General features: G+C 38.6%; 1 protein-coding gene across 1 annotated transcript in view; it reads right to left on the bottom strand.

The window, feature by feature from the left end:
- Positions 1–17493, bottom strand: part of ESRRG (estrogen related receptor gamma) — a 227591-nt gene that overhangs the window by 10622 nt on the left and 199476 nt on the right. The window contains 1 exon segment of the mRNA XM_039249901.1: positions 2128–2397. Coding sequence (XP_039105832.1) covers positions 2128–2397 — 270 coding nt within the window.

The following is a 17493-nucleotide window of genomic DNA, read 5'->3' as shown; positions in this document are numbered from 1 at the left end:
TACTTAATCATGTCTCCTTTTCATGGACTCTGGTTCAGTTGATTTTTTTGGTATTGAGAAACTAAAAAAAAAAAAGTTACAATCACTTCCAGAAAAACTTTGTGACATGGAGAAATTTTCTGAGTGTTACTCACTACCAGTACAAGAGAAAAAGAGAGAGGGCCTGTTCACTATGTCTGGCTTTAGACAAGAAAAGCAAACTAACGAGTTCTTTAAAGACTTTATAATCACCAGTCATTGCACTAAAGTAGGTCACTTCCTCCTCCCTACAGCAGGGTCTGTGGGATTCGAATATTTACATATCAAAACATTAATGATTACGCTTCTAAACAACAGACAGAAATGCTGCTCCTAATTAATTCAGGTACTCTAAATTATAATCCACAGCCAGAAAGTATATAGCTAGCATCTAAAATTATAAGATTTTAGCAATTTTGATAAGGTTTTAGCACTTATCTGCATTTATGATTAACAATTTTAAAAAGCAGTAGGTGATATAAAAGATACAAAACATGTTCGCTGTATTTTAAAAAAAATTAACCAAGTATATGTTTTAAATAAGAATCACTGTATGACTAGCAAACACAAATTCTTCCCAAAACGACTGCTGCAAAAGTTTTCATCTAATTATGAGAGATGCTATTATGTGAAGTCCATGCAAACTAACGAATTCTGGGAAAATTTGTTCTCCCGTCTCCCACTTTGACTCTCTTCTGGAGAGTCAGAGAAGGGGTATCTGAGAGTTTGCATCACCACTGCCACTTGTCATAAAGAATCATATTCTACAGTTTCGTTGGGGAGCAGTAAAAAAAAGAGGTGAATGGTGTGGTAAGCAAGAGGCTACATTCGCAATTAAAAGTATGTGATGCTAAACTCCATTATGAAGACAAATAGGAAAGTACAACTTCATTGTTGAAAACAATTTCCCTCCTATCAGTCCAACGATTCGTGCATCAATATTGTAGATGAACTGTTAATTACAAAATCAATTAAAAATTATTTCTAAAAAACAGTCACGCGTCCCCAGCTCTCATGAGGGCAATTTGGGCAGAAGGTCTCATCTCACTAGGACCGCGCCAAATCACAAAGTTGTCATCCACAAGTAAGCAAAAGCAATCTGGTTTTTCATTTTTCAGCGCGGCTGAGCCCAGCCTGAGATTGATCGTCACATATGGCCCCAGAAAACAAACTGTCAATACCTTGAATGCTGCAGAATTTGAACAAATAGCCGTCCGCCCATTCAAGCCACTCATTGCATCCCATTTAACAGATTTTATTGACAGTTTCCTTCTTGTAATTAAAGGGAAAACTACTGGCCAGCAACCAAGATAAAGTTCAAAGATAGGGTCAAAACAAAAGCAGATGGAGGGGCACGGTGTGACTGTCAATGGTACATAGCATCAGAGCATGTTATTGACACGCAGGTATCTAATGATCAGCACGTCATTAAGGAGGGATCTATCCTGAACTTTATGCAAATGCTAAAAGAGACTTAAGACCACAATAAAGCATCAGGAGAGGCACAAAGGGAAAAAAACAACAAAGCAGCAACGATTTTTACTTATCAGAGGTTGCTATTTTAGTACATTTCAGTTCAAATGTAAAGACCATTTATTCCCATAATTCTTAACCCTTACTGTAGAGGTGGTACCTTTCAGAGAAATACTCCAGGAAAACTAGATTTCTAGAGAATTCCAGAATACAAGAAAACAGAGTATTCTTTGATAACCAAAGCTAAAGACAACATCAACTATGTTTTTCCAATTGCAAAATGTGCGTTTTTGAAGTGGAAAAAAGGTTTCGGAATATCCATAATTCACACTTAGTTTCACTTGTGCCTACAAGGCGATGGAGGTAATTTTGTCCTGAGAGTGTCTGTTTATACCACCAGTGAGGAAACTCATTAGGCTGTAAAAGTTTCACTGCTTTTAGTAAGTAAATACAATAAAAATAATTCAGGTTGATTTTTCCTATATCTAACTTTTCACTAGAAAGCTGTAATGACTATAATTTTGCTGTCTCCTACAGAATTTACAACCAGGTTTAGGAAATCCCTGAAGAAGGTGAGAAAAGGGTAAAACTGAAATATTAAAAAAAATGTAACAATGATCATGTCAATATGCCAACCTGAATTAGCAAGGGCTATCGCTTTGAGGGTGACAAATTCTTCTTTCTCCAGCTTCATGCTCTTGTATTTCTTTACCAGCTGCAGGATAGCATTATTTAGGTCAAGAAGGCCTGCTAATTTGGACTGGTCTTCATCCATTATATAATCATCTGCATAGACAAGTTCATCCTCAAATGAAAGAGATCGGTATACGACACCAAGGATCAAAATTTCCATCCAAGCACTCTGCAGAAGGCTCATCTGGTCCGCCAGGGACAGCGTGGAGAAGCCTGCATGGAAAGATGGGCAGATCAAGTTACTTTAAAGCCATAATTTCATAATGCAACATTAGTTTCATATGGTAGTCGGCTTCTGCATCAGTGCTCAAAATTATGCTGAGCTTTGATTAGATGCTCTTAAATTTTTCCCTGATCATTTTGCGAATGGCAAAGTAAAAGTCACAAACCAGTTCAACTTGTTGGTGCTTTTTATAAGTTTCATGGACACAGCTGAGGAGAAAAGAACATAAAAGTAGTTTTGTTTCTTTCATTTCAGGAGAAAATAATATGTAGTCATTAAATATACTCAGTTTCTGGCTGAACTTTTTATAAATGTCTCACAGGAAGTCAAATGTTCATCTACTTCACCTCTAAAAACTACTGCTGATAAACAACATAAAAGTTTAAAAAAGAAATAGCCCCAAAATAAAGGAAAACAAATAGTTTCGACTCACACACACTAGAGTGCAATTTGGAAACATTCCTCTCTAATAGACGTTCAGTGAATAATGAGGATTCTGACACCCAAGAGAGACTTCTTAACTGGATATTTTGCACCCACTGATATTTAACACAAATTCCTCTTAAAATAGTGACTTTTGGTATAAAGGAGAGTAGAAGGGGGACCTGGGTGGCTCAGCTGAGCATCTGACTCTTGATTTTGGGTTAGGTTATGATCTCGCAGTTCTTGAGTTTGAGCCCCACTTTGGGAATCTACACTGACAGTGTGGAGGCTGCTTGAGATTCTCTCTCTCCCTCATGCCCGTCCCCTGCTACTGCACTCACTCTCATTCTTTCAAAACAAATAAACTTAAAAAAAAAAAAAAAAGAAAACGAAAAGAAAAAAGAAAACGTTCCTTTAAAAAAAGAGCGAGAGAGAGAATGAGAGACAGTGGACTACTTAGCAGTCTGGCCTCTTCACCAAATAAAAAAGCCAGAATTTATTCTTATTAAGATCCAGTTATTTAAAAAGTTAACTGTGGAGGCAATGGGGTCCCATGGATAGCGTATAGGCAGAGCCAGACCCTGAATTTAAATATTGGACCCAGTCAGCTACTGGGTCTTTCACCATGAGCAAGACAATTTACTTGCACCTTAACTTTGTTTTTGGGAAATACCAAATAAAACCCAGAAAAATACCGATTTATAACATGGGTTTGATCAATGCAGCCATATTAACTATTACTTTTGTCTGAACCACCTAGATGACTGCTTCAGTTCTTCAGTAATGATCTGGTCTGCATTCACACACAGCACACATGCATGCTTAAAGTTCCCTCTGAGCTTAAAAAAAAAACAAAAAACCATGGAAAAAATTTTAAAAGAAAATGTGGTTCAATAAGGAAAGAGGAAGGAGTGCAATTAAACGTAGTTCGGAGTTAAAATGTCTATTTATATCTCAGAGGGACTAGGTCTGGCTTCTAAACGAAACCCCTTTCAAATTAAATAAATACATAAATAAAAATAAAAGGAAGTCTTAGTGGAAGATACCTGATGATCAGCCACCTACTTTTTCCAAGAGTCCGAAAAAAAATGTATTTCTTAAATCTTCACTTTCACTTTCAAAATTATGCCCAGGAATCCCTAGAGTGATCGACCACCCCTATGGGTTTTGAGGACACAGCACCATGATTTATGATCTTGCCTCCAATAATTCTACAGAAGGAGAAAATTTTAATATTGCAACCTATGAAGTCTATTTTTACTCATAAATATCACTGCTGCCCAGTCTTCTTAGGGTCCTGCTTTTGGTCATCAATGTTGTCCCATTTTTATTCATATCCGATTGTTCGTGTCCCATGTGATATTAGAAACTACCTCACAATAAGGAAAAGGAAGTGGTTTCCTGGCCTGTTGGTGATAACCAATGGTTTGCCATTTGCCATCATTAACTAGAAGCATTTAACAAGATCATCAAGAGGGATTAATTCAGGGCTTGTTAAGGATGGTCTTCAGATGTGTAAAAAGCATTTCTTTCATTGTTTGTGAAGCTGTTTACACATCACATGACAGATCTTCTTTTGAACTGGCTGTGTCAATCTTTTTTTCTCTTTTTCTGTTCCTTTTTTTTTTTGGTCAGCATAATTAATACATTTATTAAAAATAAATATCCTATTGGAATTAAAGATATAACAACTGGTAACATTTCAAACAGAGAGTCAAAACTGTAAAATAACAGTCTAGCCTAACTAGATTAGGCTCCATTTGCTTTTGATCCTAAGAATGTTACACTAACAACAAACAAACAGGATTGCTCTTTTCTTCTGCTCCCCCTCCAAGAAAAAGATGCAATGCAAATCCAAATATCTCACTCAAGAAAAGGGGATAGTAGGGATTTCTTTTGTACATGAAATAGATGGAGAAATAAATGATTATCCGGAAAGTTACGAGCCAAAAGGGAGGAGTATTTTCCCTTTGCCTTAGTTTTCTTGTTTGAAAAGGCTCCCAAGCAGCAGTTTTTCTGCAGCAGCAGATGGACAGAGCGCGTAGCCCGCAGCACCTCCCTGTGACAGCCCGATTCTCCCTCCCAGACACTGCTGTTAGTAAATAGATTTACACATTCTCCAATCTCCACACATCTTTCTGCCGAATAATTAAAAGCAGGATGATTAGTTTATTGAGTGGAAGGAGGAACTTTTTTATTGAGGTCCATCCACGATTTTATCAGGGCCAGCACTTTTACGGTTGTCAGGAGGATGCAGGCATCCAATTTTTCTTATCTGCCTGATTAATACAAACGCTGTTTCAGGACGCATTAATTAACAGATACAAATCTACGTTCTCATGGAAGGATCAATACGGAGAAGAAAAGAGGCATCAATGTGAATTTAGTGCTGATGATGGAGAAGGCGCGCTATCGACATTTACGTGCACGGAAACTTTAAAGTTGCACAGGGACCCTTTTGTCCCTGTGATTTACAAATTAACAATTTTCAGCCATAACAATGTTTCACACGTTTCTTTGGGGTTTAATTAAGCAAAAAACAATAAAATTTCATTTTTTAAAGTTGATGCTGCAATTTGTTTGCTCTCTGTCGATGGCTGTGTGCGTACGCGTGCGTGTATCTTTCCTGTAAACCTAACTTTTCTCTTTCCCTTCGTAATGAAATAAAAAGAAAAAGGTTAAAGAGAAAGATTACCTCTCTCGTTTTACTGTTTTTGCTCAGGGAGGAGGGGACGGCGAATATGGCACCAAAGGCTTGACAAGTTTGCTTGCTTGATATCCTCAAATCTATTTCAGCTGACTAAGGAGGTGTTAATTTTGCAAAATGATAGGAAAAAGGACAATCCATGCTTTACAGCTCTATCCCTTCCTGCTCTAGAAATAACTGAATTGCACCACTTTTAACCCTTTCCTACCACACTTCTGCAATCTGGAAGCTGGTGCAAAGATCCCTTCGGCCCAAATGCTTTAGTGGCAGGGAAACAGCCTTGTTATGAGATGTTCATGCTCACCTGCTCACTAAGGAGGCTGCATACATCACAGACATTACATTTTAATTCCACAAAGTTCTTCTACCTGCCCCTTAGGAGTGCTAGCTAAAGATACATTACATCTATAAGCACATATGGATAATATTTTTACCAGTGGACCTGAGCAAAGTATCAAAACCTAAATGGCCAAGATCTAAATAAACTGAGTTTAAGGAATTTTTTTAAAAAACACTCTTATTGCTCTGTTGGCACACACACACTTGTATTCTAACGATAAGTACTTGTGTGTGCTTTCACCTGGCATTTACTGGTGTTTTATAGCTCCTGCGCTACAAATTAGAGCTTCTCATCACCTATAGGATTCAGCTACGTTTGAAGAGAAACCTCTCTTCCAAGTGAAATAAAATATGCTTTGCAGTTGTGTTCTTTGAACCTCATGTTTTGTACGTCCTGGGATCTTCATCTTTGGTGTGTGACAGTTTATAGTTTTAAATGTTCAGCCGTATTACAGCTTTTTAAAATACACCGATACCATGGCACATTTTTTTTCTTCCCCGGCTGTGGCCCATTCCATGCCTATCGCTGACAACTCTGATCTCTCTTCATCTCCATCCCGGAGTCAGGGCCATTTAATGTATCTCAGGCATTTTGCTAGCGGAATGACTCTCTACCTTGACCCGCAGTTAAATAGCATGTTTATCTGCAGAAGAGTGTGCTCCAAATAAACCCGATGACAGTCGGGAGTAACATCATCTGGAAGGATTGAAAAGCTTCTCAAGAGGCAGGTACCCCTGAAGTAATAGGCTTGAAGAAAGTATGTTTTGTGCCAGCCCTGTTGCCTTCTTCTACTAGAAACTTCGGAGGATGGCAGCGGCGCCGTGGGCACTTGTCAAGCACTTTTCTTTTTTTGAAGCCTGGCAAACCAACGCACTTTGCAGTCAACTTTCAGAAAAGGCTAAGCAGTTGAAAGTGTGAAGGGCAAAAAATATCTGACGGCTAGTCTTCAAAAATACACTTTCATTTCAGAAAGCATAAATGTTTATTTCCTGAATGGAGTGTTGACAGAAATAGGCTGCAATGCAGGCATCTGGGTTTAACCCCTGCTAGGCATTTTCTTCTCGGCTGCTTCCTTGCAACAGAGAGCAAGCGTTTTAAATCTTCAGGGTGTCCGTTAATATCAGTTAATCATGGCATTGATTTGCCCGCTCACAGTTTTTGAACTGTAGTTTCTCTGTTCCGCATAACATTGACAGTTTTCAGCGAATAGCCTATCATGCTAGAATTGTCACGATGCCACAGTGACTCACGGAGATGGCAAACAAAATTCACGGAGAGAAGGTGAGTGAGCAGTATGGCACAGGCTAGATTCTTTCCCTTATACAAATAAGCCTACTGTTTACAGGAAGTAGGGGAGACAAGAATCACAGTGGCACTAAGATCTGGTCTTGGCTACCAGGAGACCCTGTTAGAGATAAACTTCACGTTTAAGCCAGTTACTATTTTCACAAGTGAGCAGACATACAATTTGCTGTGTAATTCACAAAACACACAGCTCTAAGGTTGCAGGGTCGATATATATATAATATATAAAAATAATGTATATATAAATACATTATATATAGATTTATATATATAGATCTTTTTTCTATTTTGATTTTTATAGAAATGGACTTTATGGGCTGGCACTCAGTGGGGGCTAGAGTTAAGCCAACTACAGATGGCCATGTGCCAAAGTGAAAGCTGGACTCTTTACCTGGTGCTACAAGAAGCATTTTATTTAAAAATTTTTCTTTGTAATAGATGATAATTATTATCTCTTATGTGAGTACCTAAGTAAGCATTAGATCCAATACCCCCAATATTATTCTTTGAATCTTTTGTCTTTTAGTTGGACCATAAACCAGATTTCATTAATTCAGGCTCGATCTCAATTAGTTTGGTTAAAATAAAAGAGTCCCTAACAAAAATGGGATAGCTCCCTTTCTTATAATTTGATCATCTTTCAACATTTGTTGATACCATAATAAATCTGTTTCTTTAGTTTTGTTTTTATACTTCAAGTAGGATTCACAGAGATTTTATGAAACCATTATTTTCAAATAGTGGTTTCACAGGACAATGTGGAAATCTTGCAAGACAGATTCAAGATTGAAAAATTCTATGTGGCAAACTTGGCCACCACCCATAAAACTTAGTAGATGGTCTGGGTGGTGGTGATAAATTAAAGGAGGGTAGAAATAGAATCATAAAGGTACTATCTACTGGCCCAAGACAGAATTATCACTGTTAACTGAGTTTACAGGTGCAACTGGCCACGGACCACTCAAGCTGATTGTGGGAACTGCCAAATGAATTTTCAATTAGCCCACTCATGGGCACAGAAATTAAAACCATGCCCCCATGGCCCTGGTGAAATGCCTTCTTTAGTAATTGCTTCTTGTTTCCAAATCCTGCTTGCAAGAAAAATTAAAATTATAATAGCAGTGAAAGAAAGATATTCCCAAGGGGCTACTCAGGAAAGCCTCAAAATGGTAACAAGAGTTTTTTGTTTGTTTCTGTGAGTGTGGGAGGGTGACAGCTGCCAACCTGCTTTCAAAAAAACAAAAAACAAAAAAACAAAAAAAAACAAAAAAAAAACTAGATACGGGGCAAATGAATGTAAAATAGGAATACAGGGACTATCTAGATGAAGTGTACAGTTCCTCTTTGGAAATCCCACTTACCCACCACTGCTGAATGATTACAGAGGACCTGAAAATGTTCCTTTAGCTTTCCCCAAACTCCCTTTTACTTGACCTCAACTTTACTTCTCCATTCCTTTCATCTAACCCAAGAAGAAAGAACAATTGTCAGAAGGCACAGAGAAAGGTATAGGCTGAGCTGCTTTAAAGGAGGGAAACCTAATGGCTTTCTTTTCCTACAACCTTTATTTTGCACTAGTTGAAAACAAGAGAGCTCTGCCTGGAAAGTCTCCTGTTTTGAAGTGACTAGAATTTGTTTGACCATCGAGAAAAAAGGAAGTCAGTGCCATATACTGTAGGACTCTAAAAAAAATCTTATAAAAGGGTATTTTTTCAGTCTTACTTTAGGAGTAGATGGACATGGAATAGGAAAAAGCTCATTCAGAAGCCACATTTCTGGTTTGAAAGAAAAAGATCCAGTGCCTGAATCTGACTGTCTCTACCCAACCAATCCTGCTGTGGCTGGTCAGGTGCTTATAGGGTCCTGACCAGTAGTCCAAGGAAGATCAATCCAGCCTGGGCATCAGATGTGCGAGAACTGTCTTCAGGAAATTTCCGAGTCCTCATTAAATTTGGTCTAATACTTGATTTAAAAATCAAGCCTTGAGGGGCGCCTGGGTGGCTTAGTCGGTTAAGCGTCCGACTTTCGCTTAGGTCATGATCTCACGGTTCGTGGGTTCGAGCCCTGCGTCAGGCTCTGTGCTGTCAGCCCAGAGCCTGGAGCCTATTTCAGAGTCTGTCACTCCCTCTCTCTCTGACCCTCCCCTGCTCACGCTGTCTCTCTCTCTCTCCTAGAAATAAATAAAACATTAAAAAATAATAATAATAAAATAAAATAAAAATCAAGCCTTGAAAATAAATGCATGCTGACTCTATCTGAACTTTGAGGATCTGTAGGCTGACATACATTTCCAAAGACTTTTACAGAATTTGTGGGAAATAAGTGACATCAAATACTCAAAAGCTAAAGGTTTATGGCCATTGAGTGATGCATGACGGAAGAGGCTAGTGTGGGGGGCACTGACATTGAAGTCTGGAGGTCTGGGCTCTACTTCTCATCACACTCCGACCAATAGTGCCAACTTGACCCCTGTTGTGGGTTGAACCGTGTCCCTCCAAAAAGGAGGTTATAATCCTAACTCTCCATACCTGTGAATGTGACCTACAAAGATCGGTCTTTGTAGACAGCCAAGTTAAAATGAGGTCATGAGGGTGGGTCCTAATCTGACTGTAGTTTCACTACAAAGGGGGAAACTGAGGCAGACAGACACAAACAGAAGGAAGATGATGTGAAAGTACACAGAGAGAATGCCATTAACAAGCCAACAGATGCTTGGGGCCCCCAGGAACCGAGAGAGAGGAATTCCCCCTCACTGGCCTCAGAAGGAACTAACCCTCCCCACACTTTGACCTCAGACCTCTAGTCTTCAGAACTGAGTGACAGTGAAGTTCTGTTGGAAGCCATCTCATTTGTGGGACTTTATTACAGCAGCCCCAGCAAACTCATCCAGACCCCAGACCCATGACTTCTCATCTGTCAAAGGTGAAAGGTGGACTAGACATCTTTGAAGAAGCTTCCAGTAATAATGCTGAGTGATTTCAGAGTATGCAGCAAGAACTACTGACCTGAAGCACAAGGCTGCATAGGTAATTGGGAGCACCTCAGATAACGATCATTAGGCTGAGAGTAAGTAAGTGTAGCACTAGGTACCACGTATCCCACCAAATGACTGTGTGACTCTAGGGAATGAGTCACTTCTCTGGTTCCTGCTTCTTCATTGGTAAAGTAAGAGAGTAGGGGAAAAAAGTCCCTAAAGCTTTGGTCCAGCCATACATTATTCAGTTTCCAGTGGTTCCAATGTAACAAAATTAAAACCAACTGGCATTCAATGCATCTATTAAAAGTGAAGCACTATGCTCAGACTCATTAGGATATACAAAATGAGTACAATATAAACCGTGCCCTCTAAGATGTTACAGTCCAGTAAAAGTATATTAGAACACAATGAGGAAAAGCAGGTAGGTACCCTAAGAAATGATCAAAGTGAACGGATATGTAAAGAGGAAAGACTGGTTTTGGTCGTACACATCCTTCTCAATGTGTCCATTAACTGGTCTCCTCCTTGACTCCCCAGTTTTGGTTCAGACTTCTATCATCTCTTTTGGGATAAAGGGATAGGAAAATCCTTGTATCTGGTATTTCCTTCTTCCATCCTACCAATGACTATTCAAAATTTTAATTTAAAATTTTTAATTTTAAATTTAAAAATTTATTTTAAATATGAACTCTAAGCTTGTCATCCATTGACCAAGATGCTTTCTTGGCTTCTACCTCTCCAATGGACAAAACACTGAACGCCTCTGGCACAAAATTTCTTTCATTATTTGGCCCTTTTATCCATTTCCTGCCATATTTCCTGAAAACTCCTCTTCTGGGCAACTCCTCTGTAGATGGCCTAGCATGTTGAAAAGTGAGCTCATTTTCCCCACCCCGTAGCTCCCCTACTTCCCAGATTAACAGCATCACCACCCGCCTGCTGCTGCCTCACTCCCAGCCTTTCAATGGTCTATCACCAAGTCTTCCCTTTCATATTTCTGAAATCAAGTGGATACATTCATTCCTTTCCATTTCTACTGCTATTATTATTAAATTCTTGTTCTCTTGTAGAATCCATGGGCATAGTTGTCAGATGTAAAATATGAAAGTGAAGCTCCAGGTAAGGCCATAAACAAGGAAAGGAGTGGATGTGATGACGTGCCACCTGACAGACAGATCTTTCCCAGTGGGCTGCCATGTTTTCTGAGCTCTTAATAGTGGAGGCCTCCTTTTCCATGTTCCTTGCTGTAATCCTGGCACCTGCAACAGCGCCAGCCATGAAGCAGGTGCTCAATAAATATGTGCCAAATCAACCAATGAATCACAACTCATTGACTGGCTTTCACAAAGAATGGGGCGCTAGAAGTGAAGACAGCATTTGTGGTATCAGTCCCCTCTCCCAGAAGGAAAATCTGAATATGCAACAAAAAAAAAAGTAGTGTAATCATTTTTCATAATTCAACAAGTGTTTATTAAGGCACTGAAAATACGTAAAATACTTTGCTTAAAAGTGCCAAATAATATATAGGATTTTCTTTGGAGCCACTTAAACTCTGATAAAGTCTTGTTCTCAACTTCAGCTAGTTTGGTTTTGTTTTTTGTTTTTTTTTTTAATTTTTCAGTGTTTATTTACTTTTGAGAGAGAGAGAGACAGAGTATGAGCAGGGGAGGTGCAGTGAGAGGGGCAGACACAGGATCTGAAGCAGGTTCCAGACTCAGCTGTCAGCACACAGCCCGACGCAAAACTCAAACCCACAAACCGTGAGATCATGACCTGAGCCAAAGTCGGGTGCTTAACAGACTGAGCCATCCAGGTGTCCCTCCTTTTTAATTTATAATTAAAGTTACTTTTTAATCATAAGGCCTAACTGCTTTCTCTTATATTTATAAACAGCCATTCACAACAGACTCCATGATAATGTCACAATGACTTTTGTTATTTACAAGTATCTGTACTTTCTCTACTTAATTTTAATTTTTCTACTTTATCTTACTTGTCTAGCAATCTTAAAAATGTGTAAATTTATCTTCTGTAGCTAGAATTTTAACCCTCTGAAATCCTCGCCTAGTTAGTCAGGAATGAAAACAAATGCTCAGTGCTTCTTTCTACTTGCAGGAATAAAAAATCTGTGTGCCTACTTTTTAACATAAATTCTTCAGAGATTTCAAAACTAGTTTTCATAAAACCCAAATAAAGGCACTTTACACACTTAAAAAAATGGCAGGCAGATTGAGAAGTCTAGGGCTTTCTTTTGATGGGTTCCCTTTCCCTGAATCAAAAAGAGCCAAGAGAAGACAATGCAATAAAAATGCATTCATATGAAATCTCCCTCTCAGTCCATGTTAGAACAATGGATTTTCACTAAATAAATACTCGCTTGTTAGAAGTAGTTGCAATACGACAGCCACTGAGCAGCACCAAGGGAGTAAGGTGCCTTCCCATTTTAAAGCAGCAAACTAGACATTTACAAACAGTGAAGATGGTATTTGTCGGTCATGACCTTTCAACTGTGCCTGTACATGTACCTGTTAACGTAATTTAAATGTCACTTAGACATGTTTGAGGTTTATCAAACTGGTTTGTATATCCACTCCTATGTAATAAGTTTGAAGTGGAACCATTTCCACCTGCCTTAGGAACAAGCATGGCTGGGGACAGTCCTATGCAAATATTCCAGGCAAGTAAAGGGGGATCCATTTAAGTCTCTAAGAAGCCAGGTTGGGCCTTAAGGAAATCAAGCAGGGGGTCAAAGACATTTTTAATATGTATGTCAGGTAGTAGGTTCTCATGATTTTGGTATGAACACCTCCCCCCCCCCCCCAGTTTTTGTACATACTTAGCTGAGAATTTTGACTATGGGCAAACAGATCATCTCTGTTGGAGGTGACAGATTTTCAGTTAAAATAAAGATGGGGAGAAACACAAGAAGATGAATTTTGGTAACATAAATTTTAGGACCAGATACGTGTGTTTTCACCATCTAACATTTTAATAAACTGACCAACAAGTTATTAATAAAGCATGTCATTTGCCAGACTTCAGCAAGAAATCGATGTGCCTCTAATACTCTTTATAACAGCTGGACACACAACCATAAAATGCAACTTCTGGTTAACTTTTTTTTTTAATAACAAATTCTAGGCACAGTTTACTTTCCTTCATAATATCTAATATTTGAGTTTTTACTGCCTCTCATCGAAATTATACTTTAAGTTAAAATGAATTTTTGTGAATTTTTCTTTTGCCCGCATGTAACATTTAATAACTTTTTTTTTTTTTTTAAAGATGAACTACTTCTCTTGGGAACCTTCAACTGTAAAGGAAACCTATGAATTGCAAGTTGGCCATGGCTGCTTTATTTCTGTTATATGTGACCCAAAATACTATTCTGGTTTTGAAGCTTTAAAGAATCTAAAAAGCACATTTCACACACTGGATAAATTAAGAGGTATATATATATATATTTTTAATTGAGCACAAAAGAGAACATTAGAAGGAAGAGAGAAATGTTTGATCCACTCCAGTCTGATTTTGGATTAAATGCTGCCTATCTACAAAAGGTGAGAGTTCAAAGTTTTTCCCAGTGCATCTGCTTGCATTAATGAAGGCAGAGTTGCAGACATGAAAGCTCAGGGTATCTTTTCTTTTTATTATTTTCCCATTTGTGAAGGCAACAGCTACATACATGTTAAGACACAGAACGATGTTTGCATCATGAAAAGCTGGGTGATTTCATGAGCTCATCTAAAATTTGAAAATGTTGTATCAGCTACCAATTACCAAAAAAAAAAAAAAAAAAAAAAAAAAAAAAAAAAAAAAAAAAAAAAAAAAAGAGTTGTGATCATCTTGTGTGCTTTCAGTGAAAGGACCAAGAGCTGATTTCTGTATGAGAGCTCTAGGAGAAAATCACTTATAATTTCTATATTAATTTTAGATAACATGCCTTCAGATCTTTTCAGATTTTCCTAATTGGCCCCTTGATATAGAAGCACAAATGTTAACAAGAACACTAATTTTTAAAGAATTGGTATTTATGGAGTTAATGTTAATATCGCCTCTTCTCTCACTTTTACCAGTTACAGGAAAAGCAGAAAAAAATCCTTCATATGTGCTTTTCTTGATTTTCTCAAAATAGAAAGACACTATGAGTCAGGGAGTCTCCAGCATACACCCTAGAAGGAAGAGAGGCAGGAACAAAAAAAATCAGGAGGTCCTTCCGCATAAACACAAGTTAAAGGATTTACAACACAGGCCATTAAAAAAAAAAGTGTCATGTGTATTCATGAAAGAACATAGGAGAAATATGTTATCCGTGAGATGCATGTCACAGATATGAAATTATAGCATGCTGACCCTGAAACTCCACATTTAAATAATGTTCGAAATCCTCACTATCTAAGCGTAAAGACCTGAGCATAATTTGCGCTCTGGACAGCATGAGAAAACAGCTTCTCTGAATTTCTAACCCCAAGAGTTCAGTTTAAAGTCAGGCTCCCACACTATTTTTCTCTGTGGCTAATGAAGATCTGTTTACGAATATTTACTCCCAAGTTCACGGCTGGTGTTTGCTGGCTCAAGCAGAGCTAAGTCATTACGGCTTGGCATACGTTCCACTGGGGAGGCTACCAGTTATCATCTCATTGACAATAGAGGCAACCCCTTCGATTCCTCTCTGTCTTACCTGCTTCCTCCCTCCACTGCCCCCAGTTTGGATCACTGGCCAAGTTAAAACAAAAACAAAAACAGGAAACAGCACAGCTCTTGGAATTCCCCGACCACATGAATGCAGAGTCGTTATCAGTAGTAAAAGGCTGCCTGCTGTATTTACCACGGATACATAATATACAAACCAAACCTGTGCCTCTCATAATAACTCTTTCGCAGACAGTGTTCCATTCAAAAGTAGAATGGAGGAGGGCAATGGAGCTGCGGTGAAAAGCTCTCACGCTACAATTCCTCTCCTCCTTAAGTGAACAAGGGCACACAGGGCGCTGCCCTGGAGTCCCCCTGCTTTGATCTGTTGGAAAGTATATTTATCTTTGTGTCCCACCTCTCCTCTGTGCTGTGACCAGTCCCTTTCATGTCACAGAGATCCTGCAAATAGATCCAGGAAATCTTGGAGATTCCTATATTAGGTTGGTTCAAGGAAATAAGCCTAGCAAAATACAAATATTGCTGTCCATGGGTGAATCTATTTGGAAGTTGCACTCTTTCCTAACTCAATTTGAGTAGCATTAAGACCACCTCTGCAGGGAGAGACTCTTACGTCTGCAACAGTCCAAAATGAAAGGGGGAGAAAAAGGAGGAAAAAAAAAAAGCTGCCTGATTCTAATACACCTAATTAGCCATCGGCAGACTCTTAATTGCATACATTAGGATGATTCCATAGTGGAGATTAATTCTAAATATACCCAAGCAGCTGGTTAAGATGCCATGGATTACAGTGTGGACTGTACTTTTCCACTTAATTAGATATCAAAATTAAGCAGCAACAAGCATTTTGACATAACGGGAATCAAGCCGCTGCTCGCTATCCCAGAGCTGCACTAAAGTGACCGCTAAACAGAGCCGCACAGATGGAGAGATATTAAATGCCGCACTGGAAAGTAATTTCAAATAATAAAATATCAATATTTACATTTTAATTACCCCTACTGAGAGCCGCTCTGTCATTTTCACTATTGCCGACGCAGCAAGGGGTAGTGGAATGACATTGTGGCTCTGGCTGCAATGACTATTTTGTTTCCATTAAAGAATGACAAGTGTTTTAGAGGCAGTGACACTCGGTGTGTGAACAAGAATGACAGCAGATCAGAAAATTCCTATTAAGGGACTAAATGCCTCAACAAGAGAATTTACTCTGAGCGGTAGCTCCTCCTTGAGGCACATAATCCCGTCCAAATTTTCTGCGGAAAGTTTATTATTGGGAATGCCCAAGGGAAGTTTTAGTCTCCCATGAAATATTTAGATCTGTAAAGCGTTATATGATGATTGTCAATTTAAAAACAATAATACTTGACGTGAGCAAATATGCAGGAGTTACGTGTAAATCACAATGATGTTAGGGGTTTCTTTCTTTAATTTTCTTCTCATCGACATTGACAGTACCATTGATAATGCTTCCTTGAAACATGTCTACTTCCTATCAAATACATGCATGAAACCCTGGGATATAGGTTGGAATCAGCATAATAAAAATGCTGGCTTGTTTTCACCATCCTGTCATTAGTGTTTTATAGTATGCAACCGTCTCAATCATAATTTCCTTGACATGGAAAACAGAGTCAAGAATGGGTCAGAATTTGCATGCGTAAAATGCATACACACGTGTATGTATACCATATATTTTTCTTTAGCTTCTGTTATTATTTAGAAATAGGAAACTCCTACCAGCTCTTACAGGCCCTCACTAAATTTAATTACTCTTTATGGGGTGGGAAGATGAGATTATGGAAAAAAAAATAAAAGGTATATATTAGATGTGACATGCTGGATTCACAGGATAATAAATGAAAACAGTAAAGTCTTCCTTTGGGGATGACTGTCAAAACTGTAGAGATCTTGAAAGAATTTTAATGCCTCGAGATATGAGAGAGTGTATGAGAGAAACTCCTTGGTTAGTATACTGTAGTCGGCAGTTAACTGACCCCCTATCTCAGAGCCTGCATTTATTTAATGTGTAGAGATGAACCACCATAAATGTGATAAATGGCTACAGCAGGAGGCTGAATAGAATTTTTCAAAGAAGAGAAAAGGGAAGTTGGGGAGTTATACAGACCCTTAGCACGCTCACTCCCATGCCTTTTAAAATATCAGTTTTGAAGTTGGAATAAAAACTTGAGAACAGCCATGGTATGTATTCCAATGCTTGTTCCCTAACTAGATGCTTCTCTTAGCAACAACAACAAAAATGCCTAGGAAAGTTATTTCTTAAGCATCCCTAATGCTTTTAGGACAAGGCAGATCCCCATTTTTCAGCTACTAGCACCTTTTAATTTCTGAAAGAGCCACGGTTGAAAATCTTAATTAATTGTTCCATACTGCTTCAGGATCATTATGCAATGTAATAAAGGCCGTGTAATTATGAAATTTTACAGCCATTACCAAGGCTGATGGCTCGTATTTCATCCTCAGCTGGACCCGATGGCTTTTAGGCACTCGGCTCCCCTTTGATGAACTACAGACAGATCTATCAGGCCCAAACAATATCCAGGCGAGGCAGCTATAATAGCTACCTACAGATGAAGCCATTGATAAAGATAAACTATAAATCTACACACACAAATGCAGGCACATTGCCTGGGGATGACAGAGAGAGGATGAGACACTTGGGA

Source organism: Hyaena hyaena, unplaced genomic scaffold (assembly GCF_003009895.1).
Source record: "Hyaena hyaena isolate Hyena2069 unplaced genomic scaffold, ASM300989v1 scaffold_349, whole genome shotgun sequence".
In the NCBI taxonomy this organism is placed as follows: Eukaryota; Metazoa; Chordata; class Mammalia; order Carnivora; family Hyaenidae; genus Hyaena; species Hyaena hyaena.
Note: the sequence above shows the minus strand (reverse complement) of the source record. Positions and strands in the feature narration are given on the sequence as shown.